Source organism: Leptodactylus fuscus, chromosome 1 (assembly GCF_031893055.1).
Source record: "Leptodactylus fuscus isolate aLepFus1 chromosome 1, aLepFus1.hap2, whole genome shotgun sequence".
NCBI classification, from domain to species: domain Eukaryota; kingdom Metazoa; phylum Chordata; class Amphibia; order Anura; family Leptodactylidae; genus Leptodactylus; species Leptodactylus fuscus.
Window position 1 is genome coordinate 72583431 of NC_134265.1, and position 23818 is coordinate 72607248.

Below are 23818 nucleotides of genomic sequence, written 5' to 3' on the forward strand. Positions count from 1 at the left end.
CAGTGTGCAGTCTCTCCCCAAGTCAATCAATGCAAGTTTAGATTTGCCGTTTTCCTAAACTATTCTAAACTAGCAGCTGTAAGCCCTGTCTAGTTTACTAGAACGCATGTAAAAGTGGTGCTAGAGCTTCAGAAATATTCTGCTCACTCTGTGTTTTATGATGTGTTCATCACGCCTGAAGACTTCTGTAAATATATGTATAAATCTGCCCAATGTTTGGTTACAGAATTATGAATTTATGAGGATTTTTTATGTGGGAGACACACAGTTATTCTCTATTATATACTTTCCATCCTTCTGAGCAGATTGGCAAAAATAGAATAGCATCTGCTGTTGTGGAAATCCAGATTTTGAACCCTTTTAAAGTTTTAGAATATCGAAAGGATTTGTTGCCACATATAAGATAACTCTCTAATGCAATTCTTTAGAACACATTGGTAGAAGGTGAGGAAAAAAAAAACTAGTGGCTGGCCTACACTGTAGATAGAATATCTGGCTTACAGCAATAACCTCCACTAGTTGCATGTGTACATTCTCAAAACAGAGATGGGAGTACATCTCCTACCAGGTACTTCAACATTCTTAACCCTTTCTCCACCATCTACTAGGAGACACCCCCATACTGTTTAGATGGTTGGCTAGTCCCACTGAAACCTGCAGAACTGGCCATCTTTCAGTTAGTGTCTATGGAGCAATCTAGTTAACTATACATTTATCTATTTATTGAATGTAGACCTTATCTTCACAAAATTGTCTTTACATTAATTTTTTTTTTTCTGCCAAAAATTTACTACTTCCTAAAATTTTTGTGTGATTGTTGGCACCATTCCTTATTTTAGCCTAGAAAAAAAAGCACAGTGAAAAACAAGCAAATCTAGTGTCTCTAGACTCCTGGCAATTATCCAGTTTATCGGCTGAATTTCTTACGCATATAAAAATTGCATTCCAATAAAATAAAATAAAAATTCTAATTGCATTTCATGTCAAATATTTGACAGATACAACCTCGACAGACTTTGAGCAAATTACCTCTCCAGGCTAATGTATACCCCATGTCCACGATGGCTTACGTTCAGGATAATGCTAGCAGATTAACGTTGCACGCCGCACAGTCTCTGGGCATTGCCAGTCTGAGAAGTGGTGAGTTGATTATGCTTCTTCTTCCATGCTTGACTCTACCGCACCTTTTTCCTGACCTTTTTGCCTCTACATTGTTTGCCTACATGCAGAGTCGTTGGCCGAAGTAATTTCTGATTTAATTAAAATGAGAGCTGAATGTTTATTCATATGAAATGGATTTAATAAAACGGCCTAGATTAGCAGCCATGGGTCAGTAAACAAATAGAAGTTTGTATAGCGAAATGCCAAAAATTTTGCACTTTTTTTATAATCTCTAAAATGTCTTTCATGGAAGTGTAGCAGCCATGTTGTGCTTTTTATTGGTATTTGGTATTAGTCCAAAGGAAATTACTGTATGTTACTACTGTAGACTACAAAATGTATTTTTAGGTTCTTTTGTCATATTTATTGGCAGCTGGTAACTTTGCTTTTTTTTTTTTTTTTTTTAATTTACTTTTATAATTTCCTGTAGCTCTTTACAGTCAGAAGGGCGTTCCTGGCAGTCAGTCAGGTACGTCCTTCTCTACAGCAGCGCCTATCGCGCTGTACAGTGTGAGCGGGGAGGAACGCCCCCTCCCTCTGCTCACAGAGAACATCCATAGACGAGTATTATCAGGAGAGGGAGGGGGCGTTCCTCCCCGCTCACACAGTACAGCGCGATAGGCGCTGCTTTGAAGACAGACATACCTGACTGGCTGTCAGGAACGCCCTTCTTACTGTAAAGAACTACGGTACTGGGACCAATAGCTCTTTACCCGGAGCACAGATCGGGAAAGCTGAATTCAGCGCACTGTCGGCTTTCCATCAGTATATAGAACTGCCTGTGCCCTGGAACATGAAAGGTCCTCTTTAAAAAGTGACTGACGGTTTCCGTCTCCTGTCCAGTTTCTAGAGCAGAAGACGGAAACCTGATAGCGGAGACCGAGCGCAGGTGTGAACCAGCCCTCATGCCACTGGGTCCATACTTTTATACTCAGTTGTGAATAAAAAGTATGGTTATGTACATTACAGCTTAGTAACTTCATGTGCCTCATAGTAATAGCAGTTAACGACATCATGTCCCTCACATTAACCCCTGTGTGCCTTACATAAGGGTTACTGATATGTGAGACATGGAGGTAATAATTATCTTCATTATTGAGGTCCTTTATTAGTTCCTGCATATGTCTCACATATTAGTAACCATTATGTGAGTCACACGGGTTAATGTGAGGGACATGAGGGGTTAATTGCTATTAATGTGAAGCAAATTGAGTTACTAAAACTAGTTTAATAACCCCAAATTCCTGACATTAATAGAAGTAGCGCCCCCCCCCCTCCCCCCAGGAGGTACTTGGTGGTTTTTCTTTTTCACTTTGCTCTACGGAGCTCTTCTCCTCCTCCTGGGGGAGACTTTGCAGGATGCAGACGGCAGGAGCTGAGCTGTAGCAGCAGCAAGGCTTCACATGGCCCCGCACCCATTGCTGAGCTGGAGACTGGAGGAGGCGGGGCTATAACCTCTCATACAGCAGCTCACAGAGCCTTCCCCAGAGTCTGCTTGCACGGCCGCTGCGCAGCTAGAAGTAACTACAAAGCCCAGCGGCCGCTGCATAGTGAGTGCCCACCCCCCCTAACGCTGGCCCTGCGGACCGGTGCAACATGCCCCACGGCCCAGTACTGGTCCGTGTACCAGCAGTTGGAGACCTCTGATCTAAACCATCTACAGATGTTTAAACCCCCATGCAAAAATACAGTAAAAAATAAAAATGTATAATGACATGTACTATGAAACTGACACTTTATTCATCCTTCATAAACACACTGAAGCTAAAACTCAGGACTTCTGTAGACGACTGTAGCAGAGATCAGTGTGCTATTCATGTTTTTCACAGATGGCACACTGACCCATTGATTTCTATGGGCTCGTACACAAGATTGTGAATTACATGGTCACATGTGCAGACCGCAAAATATAAAACAGGTCCTATTCCGTTTTGTGGCCATGCTTCCATGGCTCCTATTCCTTTAATGAAAGGGGCAGTGGAAGCATGGAGGGTGCACGGGTGGCATACAGGTGACATCCACATGTCCTCCATGCACCGGTTCTGCCTTTAATTCACAGCTGTGGAAAAGCACATGGTCGTCTGCAACCAGACTAAGGCACCTAAGACCTCATGCACACGACCTCAGAATGTGGATAAAAGCATGGACCAATTCATTTCTATGTACCCTGTACACATGGCCTTGATTGTTGCATCCGTGTCTCCGTGACATATACAAGGACCACAAATTACGAGTACGAGTCTTTTGGCAGATCCATGTGCAAGACAAGACTTTGTAGTTTTCTGTTAACAGTTAATCAATAGATCCTGTGTGCCACACAATCATAACGATAAAATCACGCTCTGGGAGGGCTTTTTTAAGCTGCAGTGGAAAAAAAATGAAGAAAAGATTTATTTTAAATTGATATTGTGCAAAAGTAATTGAACATTAATTTTAAAAAGTGCCCTTTTCTATTCAAGCCCCTTAGATGCTGCAGTTGTGATTGAGTGAGGCATTTAAAGGGTTAAACAGCCAGCTTCCAGCTTGGACAATGGTTGTGTTCCTTTTTAGGCAGATTATACTATATCAGGAAACAAAGAGGCAGTGAAAGTCAATTTCCCCCGCAACTGTTTAATCTAGTAGAATGAGACATGTCTAAAGAGATGGAATAAATTGCTCTCTTTTTCTGATCCGCTTGCTTTTTCCCTTCTGTTGTAATTTTACAAATGGTCCAATGATTATTAAGCCTGACGTCTGTATCTGTTTTATAGAGAAAATGAAGGCAGCGTAATGTTAAACCGCAGCTTAAATGTAATGTTTCCAGACGTTTGATTGTGTAAACCATTGCCTCATTTTACACCCAAGGTCAGTTGGAAGTTTTCATGGACCGTCGACTGATGCAGGATGATAACCGTGGTCTTGGGCAAGGTCTTCAAGATAACAAAATCACATTTAATTTATTCAGGCTTCTTTTGGAGAAAAGGACTGGAGTCGATGAGGTATGTGAAATTCATGGTCAAAATTTCACTCTTATCTGCAGAATTGCCTTGTAATGTTGTCAGCAGCAAAGTGTGCAGCCGTGATGGCAAGTCTGAGAAGCGCGCACATCATCATTTCACTCACCATCTGCTGACAAGCATGTGCCCAGTTTCCTTTAATGATTTCTCTCCATAACATTTATCAAGTCTTTTTGCCTCTGTATTTGCTAGTTACTCAATCTCTTTTTGTAAGCTGTCACTCTTCTCCCCTCAAGGGTTAACCTTTGACCAAATTCACTTCCTGTTGGTATGAAGCTTCTATCGCTAGTATGCAGTATATATGATATGTGTTTTTGTTGTTTGCCATTAGACATCATTTTGGAAACATTGGAATAGTCTGGCATTTTCCCATCTCCTGCGCCGGCGGAGAGCGCACCTCATTTACGACACTGTGCACGCCTCTTCATAAATCGGGTACACCCTCCACCGGGCCATGCACCTGCACACTGAAATCTAGGCCAGCTCATAACTGGCGTAGATTTCGGGCATCATTTCCTATAGTAAACTGGTGAAAATGATCGTAAATGTCATACACTGGGGCAGATTTATCAAACCTTGTCCTGTGCAAGGGATGTAAAGAATTTTTTTTTTTTTTTTTTTTTTGTTTGTTTTTACTTTTCATCCGCCAAACCTGACTATTATAAAAAAAAAAAAAAAAAAAAAAATGTGGTTTGGCTATCCGGTAGTTGGCTGTTCTTTGTAGTGTTTCATGTCAGGACTCATCAGATCATGTCAGTTTTCTTCCTGTACAGATTTTTTTGGCGGTTCTTTCTACATGTCGAGCATTTGTTCTTTTATACACTTGTCATTTCTCACATCATTCTTGGAAAAAAATCAAATGTCAACTTGACATAGGTATAATAACAAAATGTCACCTTGAGATGGATTGGAGGATAGATGTTTTATGGAAACTTGTCATTCTCTGACAACATCTGTTTTTTTTTTTGTTTGTTTTTTTTCACCCTATCCATGTGTTCACATTGTTTTAACATTTTAGATTGTTTCTGGATTTTTAAGGTCTTGTTCAAACGCCTAAATAATTCAGTCTAATACTGGGGATAAGCATAGATGAAAGCCAGTGTCAGCTTAAAGGGGTAGTCTGGTTACAAGTTATGCTCTATCCTGGGGATAGGGTTAAGTTACTGATGGGTTGGGGTCTGCCCACTGGGACCCCCTATCAATCATGAGAGAGATGGAAATTAATGGAGTGGCAGCACACATTCCCAATCTGCTATTCTTTTCAAAGGGAAATGGAGATAGGCAGTACAGCGCTCAGCAGTCTCCATTGGTTCCTGATGAAATGAATGAAGCGACAGTATTTGCACTTCTTTCAGAGCACCCCAGTTTTTGTCAGTGGGGTCCCAGCAGTCGGACTGTCCACTGATCAGCAAGTTACCCCTTATCCTGCTTTATAGGAGAAATGTGTGTATGCGCTAGAATCCCCTCTGTTTATCGCGCTATTCTATTAGTAACTCTTTTAGCAAATAGCTTTGTGTGCCATTCTATTATGTTTTTTAGGATGCTGTTCTAAGCAAATATTAAAGCAGGCCATTTGTTATTGCTTTTTACATCTGTATGTTCACCGTTGAAACGGGATACATTTGGACAGAAGTTGTATTATATCAACATGTACTTTAGACCAGAGCTGCCTTTTCAATCCTTTTATGCTTCAGAGCTGAAATTTCTTGCTTTTCTTGCAAGCTCATTGTCTTCTCAGATTTTGCGCTAGTGATTTGCATTCAGGCACAATATTGGAAAAAAAAAATAAACTCCACCAGTGTATAATAGGATCTCAGCTGAAAGGTTAGGAGTGTCAGGATACTTAGTGTTTCCAATAGCTTGTGGGCCACACTGAGCTCTATTTCTAGCAGGTATATACAACAGGAGTTATTTAAGGGACTTTATAATATTCCACTATTAAACCAAGCATATAAATGAAATGTAAAATTACGATTCTGACCAAGTAGCCACTACCGCCTATAGGGACAGTAGACTTGTGTTGCGGTACAGTCCATCATTTTTTGGATGACTTTGCCATCATAACACAGCTCACAATAATATAAAGATATGAAGTGAATTGCAATTAAAATATTGTTTGGCAATGGTTGTATCAGCATGTAGTTATCAAATATTAGAACTTTCAGCTAGTGTAACATTGTGTATAAGATATACAAGGGTATGTCTCATAGAATCGGGTGTAAGAATGATGTAACATTGCTCATTGTGATTTTTGAGGCTTGAAATTTATAAGATAGTACGTCTAAAAGATTGTGATAGAAGTGACAAATTCAGCTCTAGGTGTAATGATGAACATGCTCTTAGATTTTCTTATTTTGTTTACTCTACTAGGGAGAAGAAAAGAAGTCAGTCAGTTTTCCGTCTCTATTAAGTCACGCCACTTCGGCTTTCTTAAACCATCCTGTGATCTCTATGGCTGTATTGGCTGATATCGGAGTTCCCCCACTACTAGATGCCTTTTCTCCTCTCCAGTCTTCGATGCCTTGTGATATGCACTTAGTCAACTTACGGACAATTCAGGCAAAGGTAAGCTGCCTTACGTCAATGTTTAATACTAAAAAAAAAGGAAGAAAAAAATTGATAGGTAAAAAAAAATATTTATATACACAAACCACAACATGGCAAAAAAACTAAAAACATTTAAAAGCACAATTTACAACATAGACTAGGATTTTCCCAGACCTTTCATGTCCTCGGGCACAAGTGGTTTTATATACCGCTAGAAAGTCGATAGAGTGCTGAATTCCTGACTGTGTTCGTCCATAGACTATTACTGGAGAGGGCTTTCCTCACCGCTGGGCCGTAAGGAACGCCCCCTCACAGTATAGCGCTACGCACATACTGTCAGGAGGGGCATTCCCAGTTACACTGTCAGGGACCCCCTTCTGACTGTGAAGGGCTATCAATAAATGCACCGATAGTTCTTCACTCTGGGCACATAACGGGAAAACCGATAGCGCGCTGAATTCAGCGCACAGTCGGCTTTCTAGCAGTATATAAACCCGCATGTGCTCAAGGACATAAAAGGTCCTCTTTAAATCTGCTACATCTGTATATATCAAATAATCATCAAACCCCCTCAAATCTACAATACAATATCACAATAAAGTTCATAACATATTCAATGGTTAAAATGTACCAACTGGGCCAGTCTGTGGTCTTCAACATTTAGTGTTCTCCAAATAAGAACTCTACAGGAGTAAAGTCATTGCTGCAAATACATTTCTCACGTGGTGTTTTTTCTGTTTTTTCAGGACAAGTTTATAGCTACAGTATACATGAGAACTTGTTGCATAGGAAATGCAGTAGAACCTGCAGGCAGCATGTTATAGAGCAGGAAGAGCAAGTTATAACCTTTTCCCACTGACTGTATATTAATCTGCTCACTTCCTCCTGCTCTACAACATCCTGTCTGCAGATTGTACTGCATTTTCGTTGACTGGCTCCCTTTTTATATGTATTTTCCCTACAGAAAGCTTTGACTTGGACTAGAACATATCTGTGGGGGTGGGAGGATATACAAATTCGAAAGAAAATGTTTTAAATATTGCAAGGAATGAAATTATAATTCTTTTCATGAAGCACCAAAACACATCACTTTTTCAACCTGCATATAACATGTCACATTTCGGTATACTGCACAACGCCTTGGGGGTTTGCTGCCTAAATCAGCATGAAGCCATGATGTTAATGTGATAGATCTGTCAAAAAATATCAAGCAGCGGGTTTTACTGGATAGCTCCAGCTTTAAAAAAGATTTCATAGACAGCTATACAAATAAGTATTAATATAATGAGCGCAATCCCTCAAGTTATGATATTAATTGGTTGTGGAGCGAAACCTTTCAAACTTGAGATCATAACTCATCAAAAACCATTGGAACTTGACCATAAAATATGAAAAGGCCAGGATTAAAGAAAAATCAAGAGAGATGATCATACATCAAGCATTGCCATATAGATATAACAAATCCTTAAACCTAATGGTCAGAAATAGATGCTGAATGCTGTAGATCACGTTCTGTTATGGTGCCAAGAGCATCGTCAAGGTTCTGAAAGTACAACCAAAAATAAGGGGGCGTTCACACTACCGTTGGTTTCCGACAGGTAGTGTCCGCTCCTAGTGTCCGCTCAAAATCTGGCACGGACATTAGGAGCGGATACTAGCTGTGTCCGTGACACCTGTCATTCACTTAAATGGGCATCAGTTGCGTTCTTTTGCACTCCGTGCCCTTCCTTTCCTGTCCGCAAGTGAAGATGTCCGAGTTCTCAAGCGGACAGAAAAACCCGACATGTAGGGTTCTTCTGTCCGCTTGAGAAGTCGGACATCTTCACTTGCAGACAGGGAAGGACGGGCACGGAGTGCAAAAGAACGCAACCGATGCCCATTTAAGTGAATGACAGGTGTCACGGACACAGCTAGTGTCCGCTCCTAATGTCCGTGCCAGATTTTGAGCGGACACTAGGAGCGGACACTACCTGTCGGACACCGACGGTAGTGTGAACGCTCCCTAACATGGAGCTGCTCTTATCTGGTGTCCAAATAAACGGGTAAAGTACAGAACATGTAGTACCGCACGATACGGAAGAGAGGCGCTGCTAGTCAGTCAGTCTGTGCATGCAATTCACTAAAATAGGGGTTTTAGCGGTGAAATACTCATACTGATCAAAGAGAATCTCCAGCTAAGTGCTGCATATTGGGACTGGCTTCAAGATGTAGTGGTCCAGAAAAGACCATCGTAACCTCAGACTATTTTAACTTGTGGGACCACTGTACAATATATTTACTTTATAGTCCCATGAAGTTACTTCAGTGAGAAGATTTTTCAAGTTAAAGTATTAAATAGTGGTCTATCGTAATGGCCAAAATTGACCATTTTGGCTATCTTGTATCTTGTGTTAATGGCCAAAATTGGGCACCTGCTATAGACTTCCTTTTGCTTCCTGGCACATTGTGAGAGCCCTTCAAACAGGCTATTGATGTAATACAGACTGATATAAAAGTTTTCTACCAGTCTTTACAGAAAAGTATCATGTACAATCATTTGGTGACCTCCACCCCCTCCCCCTGCCCCATTACATCTGCTTCTTATCGGAGCTAAAGACAGCAGTTCCACTAGTAACATTATTTTTCATTTGTTGAGCATTATTTGTGTGAAAAGAAGCCTGCCATTACAGACACCAATGATGACATACTGACCTCTGTATTCACCTTTATCACCAAACTGTATATTAACTATTCTGGATGTAGTAACAAATCTAGAGCTAATAAGTCTAGGATAAATGAAGACTATAAATATTAGTTCACTTGAAAAAAAAAAATAGAAGTATGTGCTCCCATAAAGACATTGTGTATTATTGTATTACGGTGAGCGAGTTATACAGTAGCATGATACATCTTTATTAGAGATGAGCGAACACTGTTCGGATCAGCTGATCCGAACAGCACGCTCCCATAGAAATAAATAGAAGCACCTGTGACGCCGGCCGGCCGCCGGCAAAGTCAGCGTCACAGGTGCTTCCATTCATTTCTTTTTTTTTTTTTTTTTTAAATGTAGATTGTGAGCCCCACATAGAGCTCACAATGCACATTTTTTCCCCATCAGCATGTCTTTGGAATATGGGATGGAAATCCATGCAAACACGGGGAGAACATACAAACTCCTTGCAGATGGTTTTATGCCCTTGGCGGGATTTGAACACCAGGACTCCAGCACTGCAAGGCTGCAGTGCTAACCACTGAGCCACCGTGTGGCCCCTGCTTCCATTCATTTCTATGGGAGCGTGCTGTTCGGATCGGCTGATCCGAACAGTGTTCACTCATCTCTAATCTTTATTGCACAGTATACTGACATTGTGTGTTGAGATCTTTCATATTTGGTGAGCAAATGCAATAAATATCAAGAGTTTTACTTGAGTCTCTAGAACTTAAAGTCCATGTCCTGTGGCCCATTGTATGCGGTTCTCACAAAGGATCTCAATGATGGCGAGGAACCACCATGGTACCGGTGTCTTGGAGCAAGGGCTGCCAGGAGAATCTGGAACAGAATACATACTGCAGCTTCAGGAAAATTCACTTACTAGAAATGTATCCACCTAAGCAGCACGTGAGAAACTGCCTACAGAATAAGCAAGCACTATCAGCCCAGACTAAAGAAATCCCAAATGTATATCCCACGTGTACTGCTTGCAGTTAGCTTTGTAAAGTCTTCCTTTTGAGGGAGGTCAATTGTTGTATGTTAAATTGTTATGTTAGTCTCCACTTATATATATAAAATATATATGCAGATGAACCGGGAGGTGTGGGAGGGCAGTGAAGAAACAGGGACAGGTGAGTATTTTTATTTATTTTATTTTTTTTTCACTGCCCCCAGCTGACTTAAACTTTAAAAGGGTTGTACATTTTTGCCTAAGTGGGTCACAGATGTCATTGCCTGACACTATTATCGCTGCTTTATTTTGCTTATCTCTCTCTATATAACGGTACTTCTCATTTATTGCTTACTTTGTGTTTCCTTTAAGGTGGGACCTTCAGAAGAGGCAGCTCTCATTCTTCACAGGAAAGGATTTGACTGCAAGTTTGCAAACAAAGACCTTGGGCTATTCTGTTCTACATCTCAGGGAAAGGTATGGTAATAAGAAAAGGCGAATGACCATTACATCTTTACATAAGCTCTTCTGGTTTATTGCTGGCATATGTGAATACATATGATGCCCTTTCAGGCATAGCTGGGCACAATATATTGAGTATGGTAGATCCACATGAGCTGCAATCTGCTGATTGTCCAAACCTTATGGTTTTCTGGGCTTAAGCTTTTAAAGGGCTGTCACATGACAAGACCTATTTATGTTCCTTTCCCTTGGGCAGTGGCATGGAACATCTTGAGATACAGTTGTATCTGGAAGGAACATTTTGTTACAGTTGGGAATGGCAACAATAAATTACATTGATATAAAGTCTGAAAGTCATACAAGAAAGCTGAAAAACACCTAAAGAAATTTGCAAGATGGCACATATAATTTAGAATCTGTAGGTGGAAAAACATTTGTAATACTGATGCCTAGAGAATAGTTTATTTCTATGTTGTGCATGAATATTTATAGAATGCACTGGATGCATAATACTTGAACAGTGTGGGATTGTATACAGTATATACTATATACCATTAGGGAATGTATAATATCACATTAGGAAGGTGAATTTGGATGTTAACTCTTTAAGGGCACAAAGTAGTCTAGATGTTAGTGTGACTTTTCATATTTTCCTTCTCTGCCTTCCAAAATTCATAACTCTTTATTTTTTATTTTTTTATCGTTGTGGCTATGTGAAGGCTTATTCTTTGCGTGATGAGTTGTCCTCATATTTGAAAGCATTTTAGGGTACCAATGTTTTGATATAGCTTTTGTTAAAGAGGGCCTTTCATCAGATTGGGCACAGGCAGTTCTATATACTGCTGGAAAGCTGACAGTGCGCTGAATTCAGAACAGCGTTTCTGACAGTCAGCCAGGGACGCCCTTCTGCCCAGCATCGCCTATCCCGCTGTACTGTGTGAGCGGGGAGGAACGCCCCCTCCTTCTGCTCACAGTGCTCGTCCATAGACGAGTATTATCAGGAGCGGGAGGGGGCGTTCCTCCCCGCTCAGACTGTACAGCGCGATAGGCACTGCTGGGCAGAAGGGGGTCCCTGGCTGACAGAAACGCCCTTCTGACTGTAAAGCCCTACGGTACCGGGACCGATAGCGCTTTACACCGGCCACAGATCGGGAAAGCCGATAGTGTGCTGAATTCAGCGCACTGTCAGCTTTCCAGCAGTATATAAAACTGCATGTGCCCGATCTGATGAAAGGTCCTCTTTAAAGGGGCTCGATCACTGGGAAAAGTCATTTTTATCTAATCACATCCTTGCATAGGCTTTAGAAATGCTATTCCACACATACCTTTAGTATGTAAATTGCCTCAGCAGTTTCTGAATAAGTCCATTTTTATTCATATGCTAATGAGCCTCCAGCCAACACAGGAAGTTCCCAGCAGCCTCCTCTCTCCTATTATCTCCTATGTGTGTGAACAAACAGGAAGCTGAGTCCTCATCATCATCATCAGCAGCACCCTCCCATAGAAAACAACAGAGAGAGGTGTGCACGATGTATTGTGCACCAGTCTAATTAGCATATGAATAAAAATGGACTTATTCAGAAACCACTGAGGCAATCTACGTACTAAAGTTATGGTGTGGAATAGACTTTCTAAAGGCATTGCAAGGATGTGATTAGTTAAAATGACTTTTCCTAGTGATAGAGCCCCTTTAAAGTGATCTTATCATTGGATACCCTTTTTTTCTGAATAACATGTAGGAATAGCCTGAAGAAAGGCTATTCTTCTCCGCGCCACCGTTCTGTAGAAATCTGGGTTTTCTTTGGTATGCAAATGAGTTCTGTTGCAGCACTCGGGGCGGTCCTCAGCGCTCAAACAGCACTGGGGGCATCCCCAATGCTGCGAGAGAATCTCCAGCGATGCCTCCATCTTTTTCTGGAACGCCTTATCCCTTTGTCTTCTTCCATCTTGAGTTTCAATCTTCTAGGCATGCACAGTGTGCTCTGCCATCGGGCGTTACACCAGCTTATTGTGTAAGCGGCCATAAGAAAAGACTTTGGCTATTAGCGCTAACACAGCCCTTAACAAATCAGAGGGGTTGTGATCAGACAGAATTTAACGTTACAGTGTGACAAAGGATCGGTTTTATTTATTTATTTTTTTATGGATGTAGATGGTAATATGCAAAATTTTAAAAAGTGAAGCCGTGACACCCACCACCACCTTGGTTAATGAACACTTTAGTAGTCTCGTTCCAGTAACGGAAGGAGTTAAGTGTGTCCACTAAATAGGTCTTCGTGGTATAAGAAATTTTCTATAACCACCTCAAGTGTTTCTAGTTCTGATAAAACTTTTATCCAAATTTAAAAAGTATAACTTGTGCGGACTGTATCATTCTAAATGTAACTTTTTTTATTTTTATGTTTTTGTAGCTACAGGTTCACGAACTTTTTAGAGGATTCAAAGTTGAGAGTCTAAAATCATCCTCACTATCCTTAATGCACTCCTCATCGGACACTCTTAACTTAAGTGCAATCCAGTTGAGCCCCATGGACATTAGCACGTTCCGAATAAAACTGAGGTGAATGTTGCTACATGTGACAACTCCATTTCCTGTGTTTTACATGCAATAAAGAAGCACATTGTTCCATCAACATCTGGACACTGTGAGGATTTGCTTTCAGCGTTTTCTCTTGACAACACCTCCAATGGAAGCCATGCTCCTTCATCTTCCGTAGAATTTGAGTAAAGCATCATTTCTGTATTCTCAGGTTTAATGGATGAATAATTTGCTTTCTTGTCTAAGTTAAAGACATGCTTTACAAAATGTGATCCTTATTAAGCACTTGATTTGTAGCTGGTGCCAAATACCGATGACGATTGACAAGTCAAGGGGCTTATGTAACATGAAAGGTGGAAATGTTCTGGATCCTGTCGCAGCCAAGATTGTCTCGCATTGATTAGTCTGACTTGGTTGCCAGGAGTTTCAGCTCATTTTTGGCTTTTTTTTTTTTTTATATATACCTTCAAATAAGCCTCAAACTTTTTTTTTTTTTTTTTTCTATGTTATAGTCTAAGTCTGAATTAGAGGACTGGTCATCAAAGTACATTTAATGTGAAGCATAATATAATGAAGCCTTTATGTTCTATGGTGAAAGGAAAAATATTTGGTTGATTTAGTTTTCTATGCTTAGTATTTTTGTCTTTCTGCATTTGTTCTGCTGCTATGTTTTATAGACATTTTGTCAGTGACTAAAGCTGGCCATTGGCTAAAGACACCTCTCTGCTGGACCCTATTCTGTCCCCGTGCCCTTAAACTGGCACATTTGGATCGGCAGAAAATGGATGATTGTTTTAACTTTTGGAGTAGAATAAGCTGTTGCCAAATACTTGGTGCCACTTATCTTCTGAGGAAACAGAAATTGTCAAGAGAAATTCCATCAGAAATGGCACTGTATGGGATCCAATCAAAATCTATAGGATCTGCCATCAGTATTAAGTCTATGGCCATCTAAGGTGGATCTGTCACATTGTGTTGGTTGTATGTTGGAGAAGGAGCCCAGTAGAGTAACATACAGTTTTGGGGGGAAAGGATTTTGTATGACATATAATTTATTGCTTGAACTCCATGCTCATTCTGAACCTGTGAGTTCAGAAAGGAGTTGCACCAAGTCATTGAAGAGCTTAAAGTAGTCATCCAGTATTAAGGGAACCTGGCTACTTTTTTCAACATTGGTGGCTCACCCATCCATTGGTTTTGGGCAAATTGGCGCTTAGCTGTGACACCAGGCACAACCCACAGTCAGTAGTGATGTTTCTGGAGAAAGTAGCCATGTTTTTCCAGTTCAGGACAACCTCCTTTAAATATGCATGCAGAGAAACATGTAAGTCTTTAAATGAGACTGCCCTTCAGAACGCAGTGTGATCGATCCACTTTATAAGACTTCTGTGTGTATGTTGGTAATAATGATATAGACTATAACAGTCTTTAGTTACTGTCCTTGGATATGTGTCATCTGAAGGCAAAAAGATCTTCTCCAATTTAAGAATTCTCACCAGTATGTTCTATAAAATATTTCTCCAATGTGCTTATACATGCATACAAATGGCGTGCATCATCCAGCGTTTTTCATTTTCCGTTGTATTCCATTGAATGTGGGAACGCGCTTGGTTAAGTGTCAAGAGATAATTTTTATTACACATCGTTTTGGGTTATGTGCAATTATTCCATTGCTTTTCAACGTGGAGGTGATTTCGATAATCACAGAATCCAGATGTCTTCTTCCTAAATGAACATATCGAAGCAAAAAAAATGTGCCTTATTTTTTTACACTTCTTAAATTTTTTATTGACAGTTGCATTGTTTTCGAGGGGTTACTTTCTATTTGAACTTGATTATGTACTTTTTGTTTGGCATAATCCACATCCGCCAGCAGTGCTCTGAAGAGTCTTTTTGTAGACTGAATGTGTGCCTGTGTTACCGTGAACCCTGTGGTTTGCTGAATGTATAAATACCTTTCTGATAAACAGACAGATCTCCATTTGTTTCAGAATTCACAATTACCAACTGTTCAGCCAAGGAAGTTTTACGTTATTCGGCAAATCACTTGGTAACCTTCATGAAATGTATTGATGTGTCATCTAGTGAAAGCTTAAGGAATTAATCTTTGTTCCGATTTATAATATATTGGAGCATACCACCATTGTAAAAAATAAACGGTGACTGTGATCACAATATCACCATACATCTAACAAATAATGGCAAATTATTAATACAAAAAGTTGCCCATCCCGAACCAGTGACCCTGAGACACCCCCCCCCCCCTTCCTCCCAGAGTTATTACCATTAAGGCTCCGTCAGGGTTGTTAAATCATCATCATGGTGTCTACTGATTAGTTATACAAAAATATTAATGAATGCATCACATGAAAATAATAATCCTTCTGGTACCAGTACTCTTCCTGGTGTGCCAAAAACAAACATTGTCTCCTCCAAGAAGGAAACGCATTCAGGGCTTATCGATGCCGGTGATGTTTTGAGCCGTTTTCTAAGTTTGATTTGCATTTGCCACAAAGTTCTCAAACATTTTATTCCCAGTCTGATTGTTTCATAGTATTTTTGTGGATATTTCAGATTCTTAATTCAATTTCAGTTTTATGGCAAAAGACTATTTAAGACCTGTTCTTAGCTATACTTGAAGTATGCTAAGCTTGAAGTATGTCTGTCATATAACAGTGACAGAGTTATATTGTGGGATATGTCAATATTCAGAGATAACCTAATTATGATATATTGTATAATATAAAAAAAAAATATTGATTCACCCACAAATGGCTACTTCCATGTGTGATGGTCTAAAATCGGGGCTAAGCAATGCATTGATATACTTTCCATTATGGCTGTAGAGAAGTCAGCCTGTCTCTTGCAAAGGAATTTATAAAGATATACTTGGTAGTATTGGGTTGATTTGGTAATGGGGCGCAGTATTCCAAATTTCATTGCAAATCTATAATGTATTGAAATCCTTACAAATGAGCAAATGATTTTGTTTCCTCCTTACTAGAATCAAATCTATCCTGTGTCATTCTGACATTTTTATTCTCACAAATAAAGTATTAAGAATGTTCAGTTTTCTTCAATGATTTCCTCCTCATGCTGTATTGTCTGATTGTATACTTTCACTCTTTGTTTCTTGAGATTGAATTGATTAAAAACTTTTGATATTTTCTCTAATGATTTTTACATTTAAATTGGGAGATGTAAAATTAAAATTGCCTTTAATAAATCTCTATTGTCATTTATTTATACTCACAGATTTTGAATGGGATTGATTCAGATATTCATGTATCGAAGAAAATATGTATACTTAATGCCAGTTTTACAGGCATAACACATAAGTTATGTCGCAGGCTAGGGCGGTGAAGTTTGTGGGGGCAAACCATTGACTTTTATGCTTTTCCACAGCCTGACTCTTGCTCCATTGCCTTAATAAATAACTGACAACCATGGCCAGTCAAAGGATCCCTAATTCATTTATTTAAAAAAAAAAAAAAAACACGATTGAATTTCCATGAAGGTAGGTATGCAGCAAACCATACGAGAAAAAAACAAAAAAAGCTCTATATATATATATATATATATATATATATATATATATATATATATATATATATATATATATATATATTTTATTTATTTTTTTTTATTATTTTATATTTCTGGAAAAGTCCACTTACGGCTCCTGATACACGTACTCTAACCTCCTTGGCACGAGGTGAAGACAAATTCAAGAAAACAGGTGCTTGCGTGTTCCAGCAAACACACAGGCTATAGAGTAAAGTAAAAGTTAACTTTTAGTACAGGAGGGGAGGAGGATGCTATGACTAAGATCAGAGATACAGATTAGACATTAGGAAAAACTTTCTGACAGTGAGGGTAGTGAGAGAGTGGAATAGGCTGCCACGGGAGGTGGTGGGCGCTCCATCAATGGAAATCTTCAAGCGGAATCTGGATAAACATATAGCTGGGATGATTTAGGAAGACCTGCACTCGCAGGGGGTTGGACCCGATGGCCCTTGAGGTCCCTTCCAACTCTACCAAAAAAAGTAAAAAGTATCATATCCTCAAAATGCGTAAGCGATTGCACTTGCTTATTGAGGGAACATTATCCAGGTATTTAATTAAAAGTTAAGTTTTATTTTACTTTACAGCTTGTCTGGTTGCTGGAACATGCAAGCTCCTTTTTCTTGGATGAAACAAACTATGTATCTAATTATACAATATTAATCCTATGCATATGCAGCGATGTGGCAAATTTCTGCAACATTCATTCAACCATTTCCACCACAGAAGCTGCTCAGACACTGACGTAAGAACACCCCTATAATCCAAATGGCCAGATGTAGCAGAGTTTAGGTGGCGCTGTAGCACAGCTGAGTACGCTCTCCATATGCAGAGATGTACATACAACGGAGTATGCTGCGCATATGCTGCCATGTAGCAGAGCCGAGATGTGGGAGCAGGCGGATCATCCACAACAGCAATTGGCAAAATCTAAGCGGCCCAGCGCGCGCAGATGAATTTTTTTGTTTGGTTCTTTTTTTTTTTTGGGGGGGGGGGGGAAGCAGGATGGACCATCTAAGTCTTCTCAATATCCAGTAAATGGTTGCACAATAAATCACTGATCATATCGGTAACCTGCCTCAGGCAGAGACTGGTCAAACAATTCTTCCTGCATATCAAGATTGACAAGAATAGAGAGCAACAGGAGACCCAAAAAGTGTTGGAATGGTAACCTTTTTTTTTTTTTTTTCCTTCAAACCTCTCTGACAACTCCTTTAAACAAATTGCTGTAAGATACCAGATATTTTTTTGGAAAATCATGTTAATGTCTGATTAAAAAGAAGTAGAAAAAAATGTGGTTTGTTACTTTCCTGAATGTCCTTCAGGAGTCACTCGATGTCTTTTTAAAATGGTTTTAAAATTGTTCCTGGTGTTTTATTACAATTGGACAATTAGATCACAAATTGAGTTTCGGACTATTTTTGCCAGATGTCAGACCATCTGGTGCCAAAATAATGACTTTAGTTGTGTTATAAATTGGTCTTTGCAGTCTGTCACCAGGACAGACATTTTAGAATATCTGTAATATGTACTAATATGGCTGAGCTAGGCACTGAAAAATAGTGTTTCTACTAAGAATATCTAAGTAATACCTTAGCTACTTATTGTATGGATACTGAATATATGTGCTAGTCTTTATTTATCAGAGTGAGATATTACGTTTGAATGAAGACCATTTACAAAGATATGCCAGATGTCTGGGGCATTATCATACAGGCCCAAAGCCTTATGGTAGCAGTAGCACCCTGCTGCCGTACAGGCCCAAAGCCTGTGCTAACAGTAACAGGCTATTACTACCACCACAGGCTTTGGGCCTATATGGTAATATCCCAGACCACGTGACATTGGGATATTACCATATAGGCCTGAAGCCGGCTAGGATTAGCATCGGATCCCGGAGAGGTGAGTAAAACTTGTTTGTTTTCTCTCACCTCCCCTGGGGCTCTGATTATTATACCTATCTTTTCAGACCCCCGAGTATAATAATAGCGGCAGTGGGATCGCAGCTGGGGCTCGGGCCTATTTACTGCCGGCCTCCGTGTCCTATAGTATAAGGTGACGACAGTGAGCAGGCCCCGGGACAAACAAACATTAAGTTCTCATACTTACTGACCTCGCGCTGCTGCTGCCGCCACTGCTCATCTTCTCCCGTGGCTGCTTGTCTTCTGCGGCTGATCCTGCATCTCACTGTAGGGGGCGTGATGACGCCGCCTGTGTTGAGACGCAGTAAGACGTTGACATACGCCGATGCGGACCTGATCTAACATGGCCACATCACCCGCCGTGTGTTGTAGCCGGGGGGAGGGGGCCGGGACTGGAGCGGAGGCCTGCTGCAGCGAGTCAATACGGTTGAGTCAATTACTGTATTGACTCGAGTGGTAATTTCACTGGTCTGCAGTAAAAGACATCTGTGGGAGACCACTGGAACAGCACTGCTGCTGATAGGTGCTTGGTGAGGCAGCGCGGTCTCCAGGGCTGCCTTAAGATGTTTCCAAGGCAGAGAAGATGTTCTGGAAACATCTTGGGGCGGTCCTGGAGGTAGCGCTGCCTCACCAGTCACCTATCGCTGCTCCAGTGGCCTCCCACAGATGTCTTTCACTGCGGACCAGTTATGTGACTTTTTCAATTACCGTATTGACGCGAGTATAAGCTGAGGCACACTTTTTCAGCACAAAAACTGTGCTGAAAAACTCAGCTTATACTTGAGTATGTACGGTAGATCCAAATACCATTCTAGCAATGTTTTGAGTGATTTCTTTCTGAGTTTCTAACTCAATCTCCATCCCCCGGTCACTCCCTCACACCCCCTCCCTCTTTCCCTAGCTACTACTCGCCCTTCCTAACTAACTAACTCAGCTCACCCCATCATACTTGCATTCCTATCTGGATCTTCTGTGCATGGAAGATCACTACCTTCTGTGCAGCCAGATTTTTATCCTCTCGATGTCTGCCTGCACAACAGAGCTGGAGTGCCAGCTGACACTCCGGCTGTGGTGCTGGGGGCCGGGTCCTTCTCCTCTTGAAGTCTGCCGGTGCCTGTTTAGTAAAGCCGAAGTTCCAGAATATGCCTGTGCCCTGGTGATCAGGGTAAATATAAATTTTTGTTAAAGTAAAGTTAGAAGTTAGGCAGGGGAAGGGTGTTTAACTTTGGTTTAAATATTGTTATCTCGGACAGCCCCTTTAAGTCTAGGTCATGTCATGAGAAAGAATTGGAGGACAGTCAGCAACCCCATTCTCATGATCAGTAAAGTCTAAGCAATAGCACATTTATTGCCTACTCTGAAGTCAAAACCCTTTTATCTACACTGTCATTGCTTGAAATCCCACCGCAATAGATGACAATCTAAAAAAATTCTGACTGCTGTTCTGTCCTTCCACTAAGCTTGTTCATGTTGGCTGCTTTCTAAAAGCATGTGTTTTCTTAAACATGGAAAGATGAGTTTCCTTACCGCAAGGACACAATGATTTTAAGCCTGTAAGCAACACATAAGCCTTTGAGAAAAAGAGGGAAATTCTGTGACCATCTACAAGTCCAAAACTCTGTGCAGAATAATCTTCTAATATTTCTGTTGGGTTAGGAGCATCTGAAACAAAACTCAACACCACCTGCTTAGGAATAAGGAAGGAAAATAAAAAAAAACTTGCTAAGCAAGTATAGAAGCAGTATATACTCGAGTATAAGCCGAATTTTTCAGCACAGTTATATATTTTATTTTTTTTTGGGAGGGGGGGTGAGGTCTATGACCAGCCGCAATATTAATGTATAGAATCTCCCATAAAATAGTGGGGAAAAAAAAGCTATAAAGTAAATAAAAGTTCTAAATCACTCCTTTCCCTAGAATACATGTAAAAGTAGAAAATTACTGTAAAACACATACACAATAGGTATCCCTGTGTCTGAAAGTGCCCGGTCTACTGAATATAGGGGATCTGCAGTGCTCCTGGTCCGTCAGGAAGGGGTTAATAGGAGCACTGCAGATACCCTCTATTCAGCCAGGCTGAATTCCAAGTGGGGGAAAAAAAAACCCAGTCCTCAAGCTCAGGGAAGGGGCAGACAGACAACCAAAACACCCCCTCCCCTTCCCCATCACCCAGCAACTACTGCACCCAGTAGGGGGGGGGGGGCCCGCTCAGTGGTTAGCACTGCAGTCTTGCAGCGCTGGAGTCCTGGTGTTCAAATCCCACCAAGGGCAAAAAAACATCTGCAAGGAGTTTGTATGTTCTCCCCGTGTTTGCATGGATTTCCATCCCATATTCCAAAGACATGCTGATAGGGAAAAATGTATATTCTGAGCTCTATGTGGGGCTCACAATCTACATTAAAAAAAAATAAATGTACTGGTAGGGTGCACAAACTGCTGCCAGTAAATCAACTCTACTGTTTGTTTACGCATATGCAGTAGAGGTGACGGTGAAAACGGAGCACGTACACAGTACAGGAGGAGAAGAGGCTCTCCTAGGTAGAAGCCATGGAGGATAAGTATGTAAAATGGCGAGGGGTTGTATGGAAGAGGGGTTAGGAAGTTACATAGCAGGGAGCAGAAGGATGTAAACAAAAATAGGAGACACTAGGGGCCCATAGACACCCAGAAATCATTCAAAACACACTAAAAAGTATATAGACACATTTATTAACCCATTAATAGCACCAATAGACATTTAAAAAATTAAAAAAAAAAAAAAATTGCCCAGAAAACGCCTTTAAGATTATAATACACAAATAAACATCAACAGATCATCCTCTAATTCAGTGGTTCTTAACCTTGTTTGAGGCACCGATCCCACCAGTTCATATACACATTCACCGAACCCTTCTTTAGTGATAAATCAAATATGATTTTTTTTTTTCCAAATTCAAGACATAGGTATATGTTTTGGTTTTTTTTTGGTTTTTTTTACTGATACACAAAATGAACTGTGCATAGGGCCTAGGGTTCGATTGAACCCTGGTTAAGAACCACTGGGTAAAAACATTACAATTCTAATGCATTTCGGACAAATGTTATGGTGCCCTTGTACTTGCTAAACTGTATCTCCTGTATTTGCTAGAATTACTATAACCTTTAGTTGTTATCTTTTGAAAACAATTTTTTTGCACTTTCTTCAAGTCTCTTCTGTATTTTCAGATATATAATTTATCACCCTACTATACAGTCTTTGGGAGATTCTTGTATAACATAGTCATGGTGTCAGCAGTATAAGCGTCCGATGTTTAGTGGACATTTATTAGTCTGCGCTTGCTTACAACATACGGCATTTATAAAGTGAGAACTTGCTGTAAAATGTTCTATTATCTTGTGCTGAAGACTAACATTGCTGGTGACACGGAGCTCATTAATGTGCACAATTCAGGCTTTCTTCTTGTCTAATTTGGCCTGTAAATTCATTAGCATAAAATAGCAGCTTATGTTATGTTGAATGTCCTATGAACATGGCTTTTTAATTAAGTCCCCCTGATATTCCGGCTGCATTATAATAGGCAGTGATGTTTTTAGGTTCTTCTCTGACCAATAATGAAGCCTAGAAGTCTTGCGTTTACTTGTGAAGATTATGGCCCCAATCAGAAGCCTGTTGGTATAAGAACACAAACTTTTTGCAGTTTTTTTGTTTGTTTTTTTTTAAATTTAATTTGCTATGTCCTATCAGGATACAAATGGATTCTGAAATAACCTGATCACAGTGGACCCTTATAGGGATTCTATGACCATATGAAAAATACATTCTGAAATATTCAATCAAATTGGTTCTTTAAAGGGGCTTTGTTATATGGCAGGAGGAGCTGATAAGATATATAGTTCTGTAGGAAAAGATTCAGTATAACTTAGTTCATTTATCTCATTGTTCTTTCTATAATCATCTTTTTCATGGGGTGGTCCAAATACATGCAGGACACCTTCACCCCCTCCCCCCTTCTTCTTTCCATGGTTGACAATAGGTGATGGAGAACTGCTCTCCTTTCACCTCCCTAAATATTTTGTACCATTAAGCTAAGGCACCATGTAGTGGGCTGTGGGAAAAACCATGGTGGCAACGCATCGCGGTTCTTTCTGCAGCACTTTGAAGCAGAAAGTCCGCAGAGGGAACCTCTGAAAACTTTCTGTGCAATTATACCGATAAGGAAAACCAAAGTGTTTCTGTAGGTAAAACTGACATGCTGCGATTTCCAAACCCATGCGGTTTTGGAAATCGCAGTGTGTTCTCTGTGTATATTGTACCACAAAGTGGGTATTGGATTGGCTAGAATCGCACCCACTTTTCTGTTACTGTAAAACGCCATGTTTTTTTTTTTCTGTTGTGGGCAAGTCACATCATTTACACCACATGGGCCCCCATCCTTACTGAACGTGTTGTAAAGCATGCTCATAACACTCCCCCGTTTAAGTTAAAGGGAATTTGATACCAAAAATGGCCTTTAAAAAAAAATCTTTAGGATGAGAAACTTCTTAATTTTTTATTTAAATTTTCCAATATTTTTCTTTTTCCAAAATTCTCCATTTACACCTCAAGTAACTCAACTGCCTATGGCCGTGACTATATTGTAAAGCATATCAATAAATTCTGTTAGAGCAGTGGAGAAGCTCAGGCAAGGCGGCCGCCCCATAGTCATGTAAACCTACTCAAAACGATTAAAAATCGACAATCGGGAAATAGACATTTAGAAAAAAAAAGTGATCTTGTATACAGGAGCTGAACCTGACTTTGGGTGGGGGAGGGGCTTCTAATAGTTTATCCTACACGTTTTTGTTATGAACTACACCCCTTCTGGATTAATGTAAACTTATTCTGGCGGTATAGTGACCACCTCTCCTTCATTGAGACCATTGATCGTATATTCATATGTACATTACAACACCTCCTTCTAACTACTGTCCAGCTCAAAACCCCATTAGATCCTTCATCGCCCTGCT

The 23818-nt window shown here is 40.3% G+C and overlaps 1 protein-coding gene across 1 annotated transcript in view; it reads left to right on the forward strand.

Annotated features, from left to right (window-relative positions):
* The window catches only part of MAN2A1 (mannosidase alpha class 2A member 1), a 97751-nt gene extending 81241 nt beyond the window's left edge, over positions 1 to 16510 (forward strand). The window contains exons 18-22 of the mRNA XM_075272002.1: positions 999 to 1140; positions 4006 to 4139; positions 6528 to 6722; positions 10718 to 10822; positions 13219 to 16510. Of these exons, the coding sequence (XP_075128103.1) occupies positions 999 to 1140; positions 4006 to 4139; positions 6528 to 6722; positions 10718 to 10822; positions 13219 to 13371 (729 nt within the window). The 3' untranslated portion in view covers positions 13372 to 16510. The remainder of the gene's footprint in view (positions 1 to 998; positions 1141 to 4005; positions 4140 to 6527; positions 6723 to 10717; positions 10823 to 13218) is intronic.
* The last annotated feature ends 7308 nt before the right edge of the window (positions 16511 to 23818 follow it).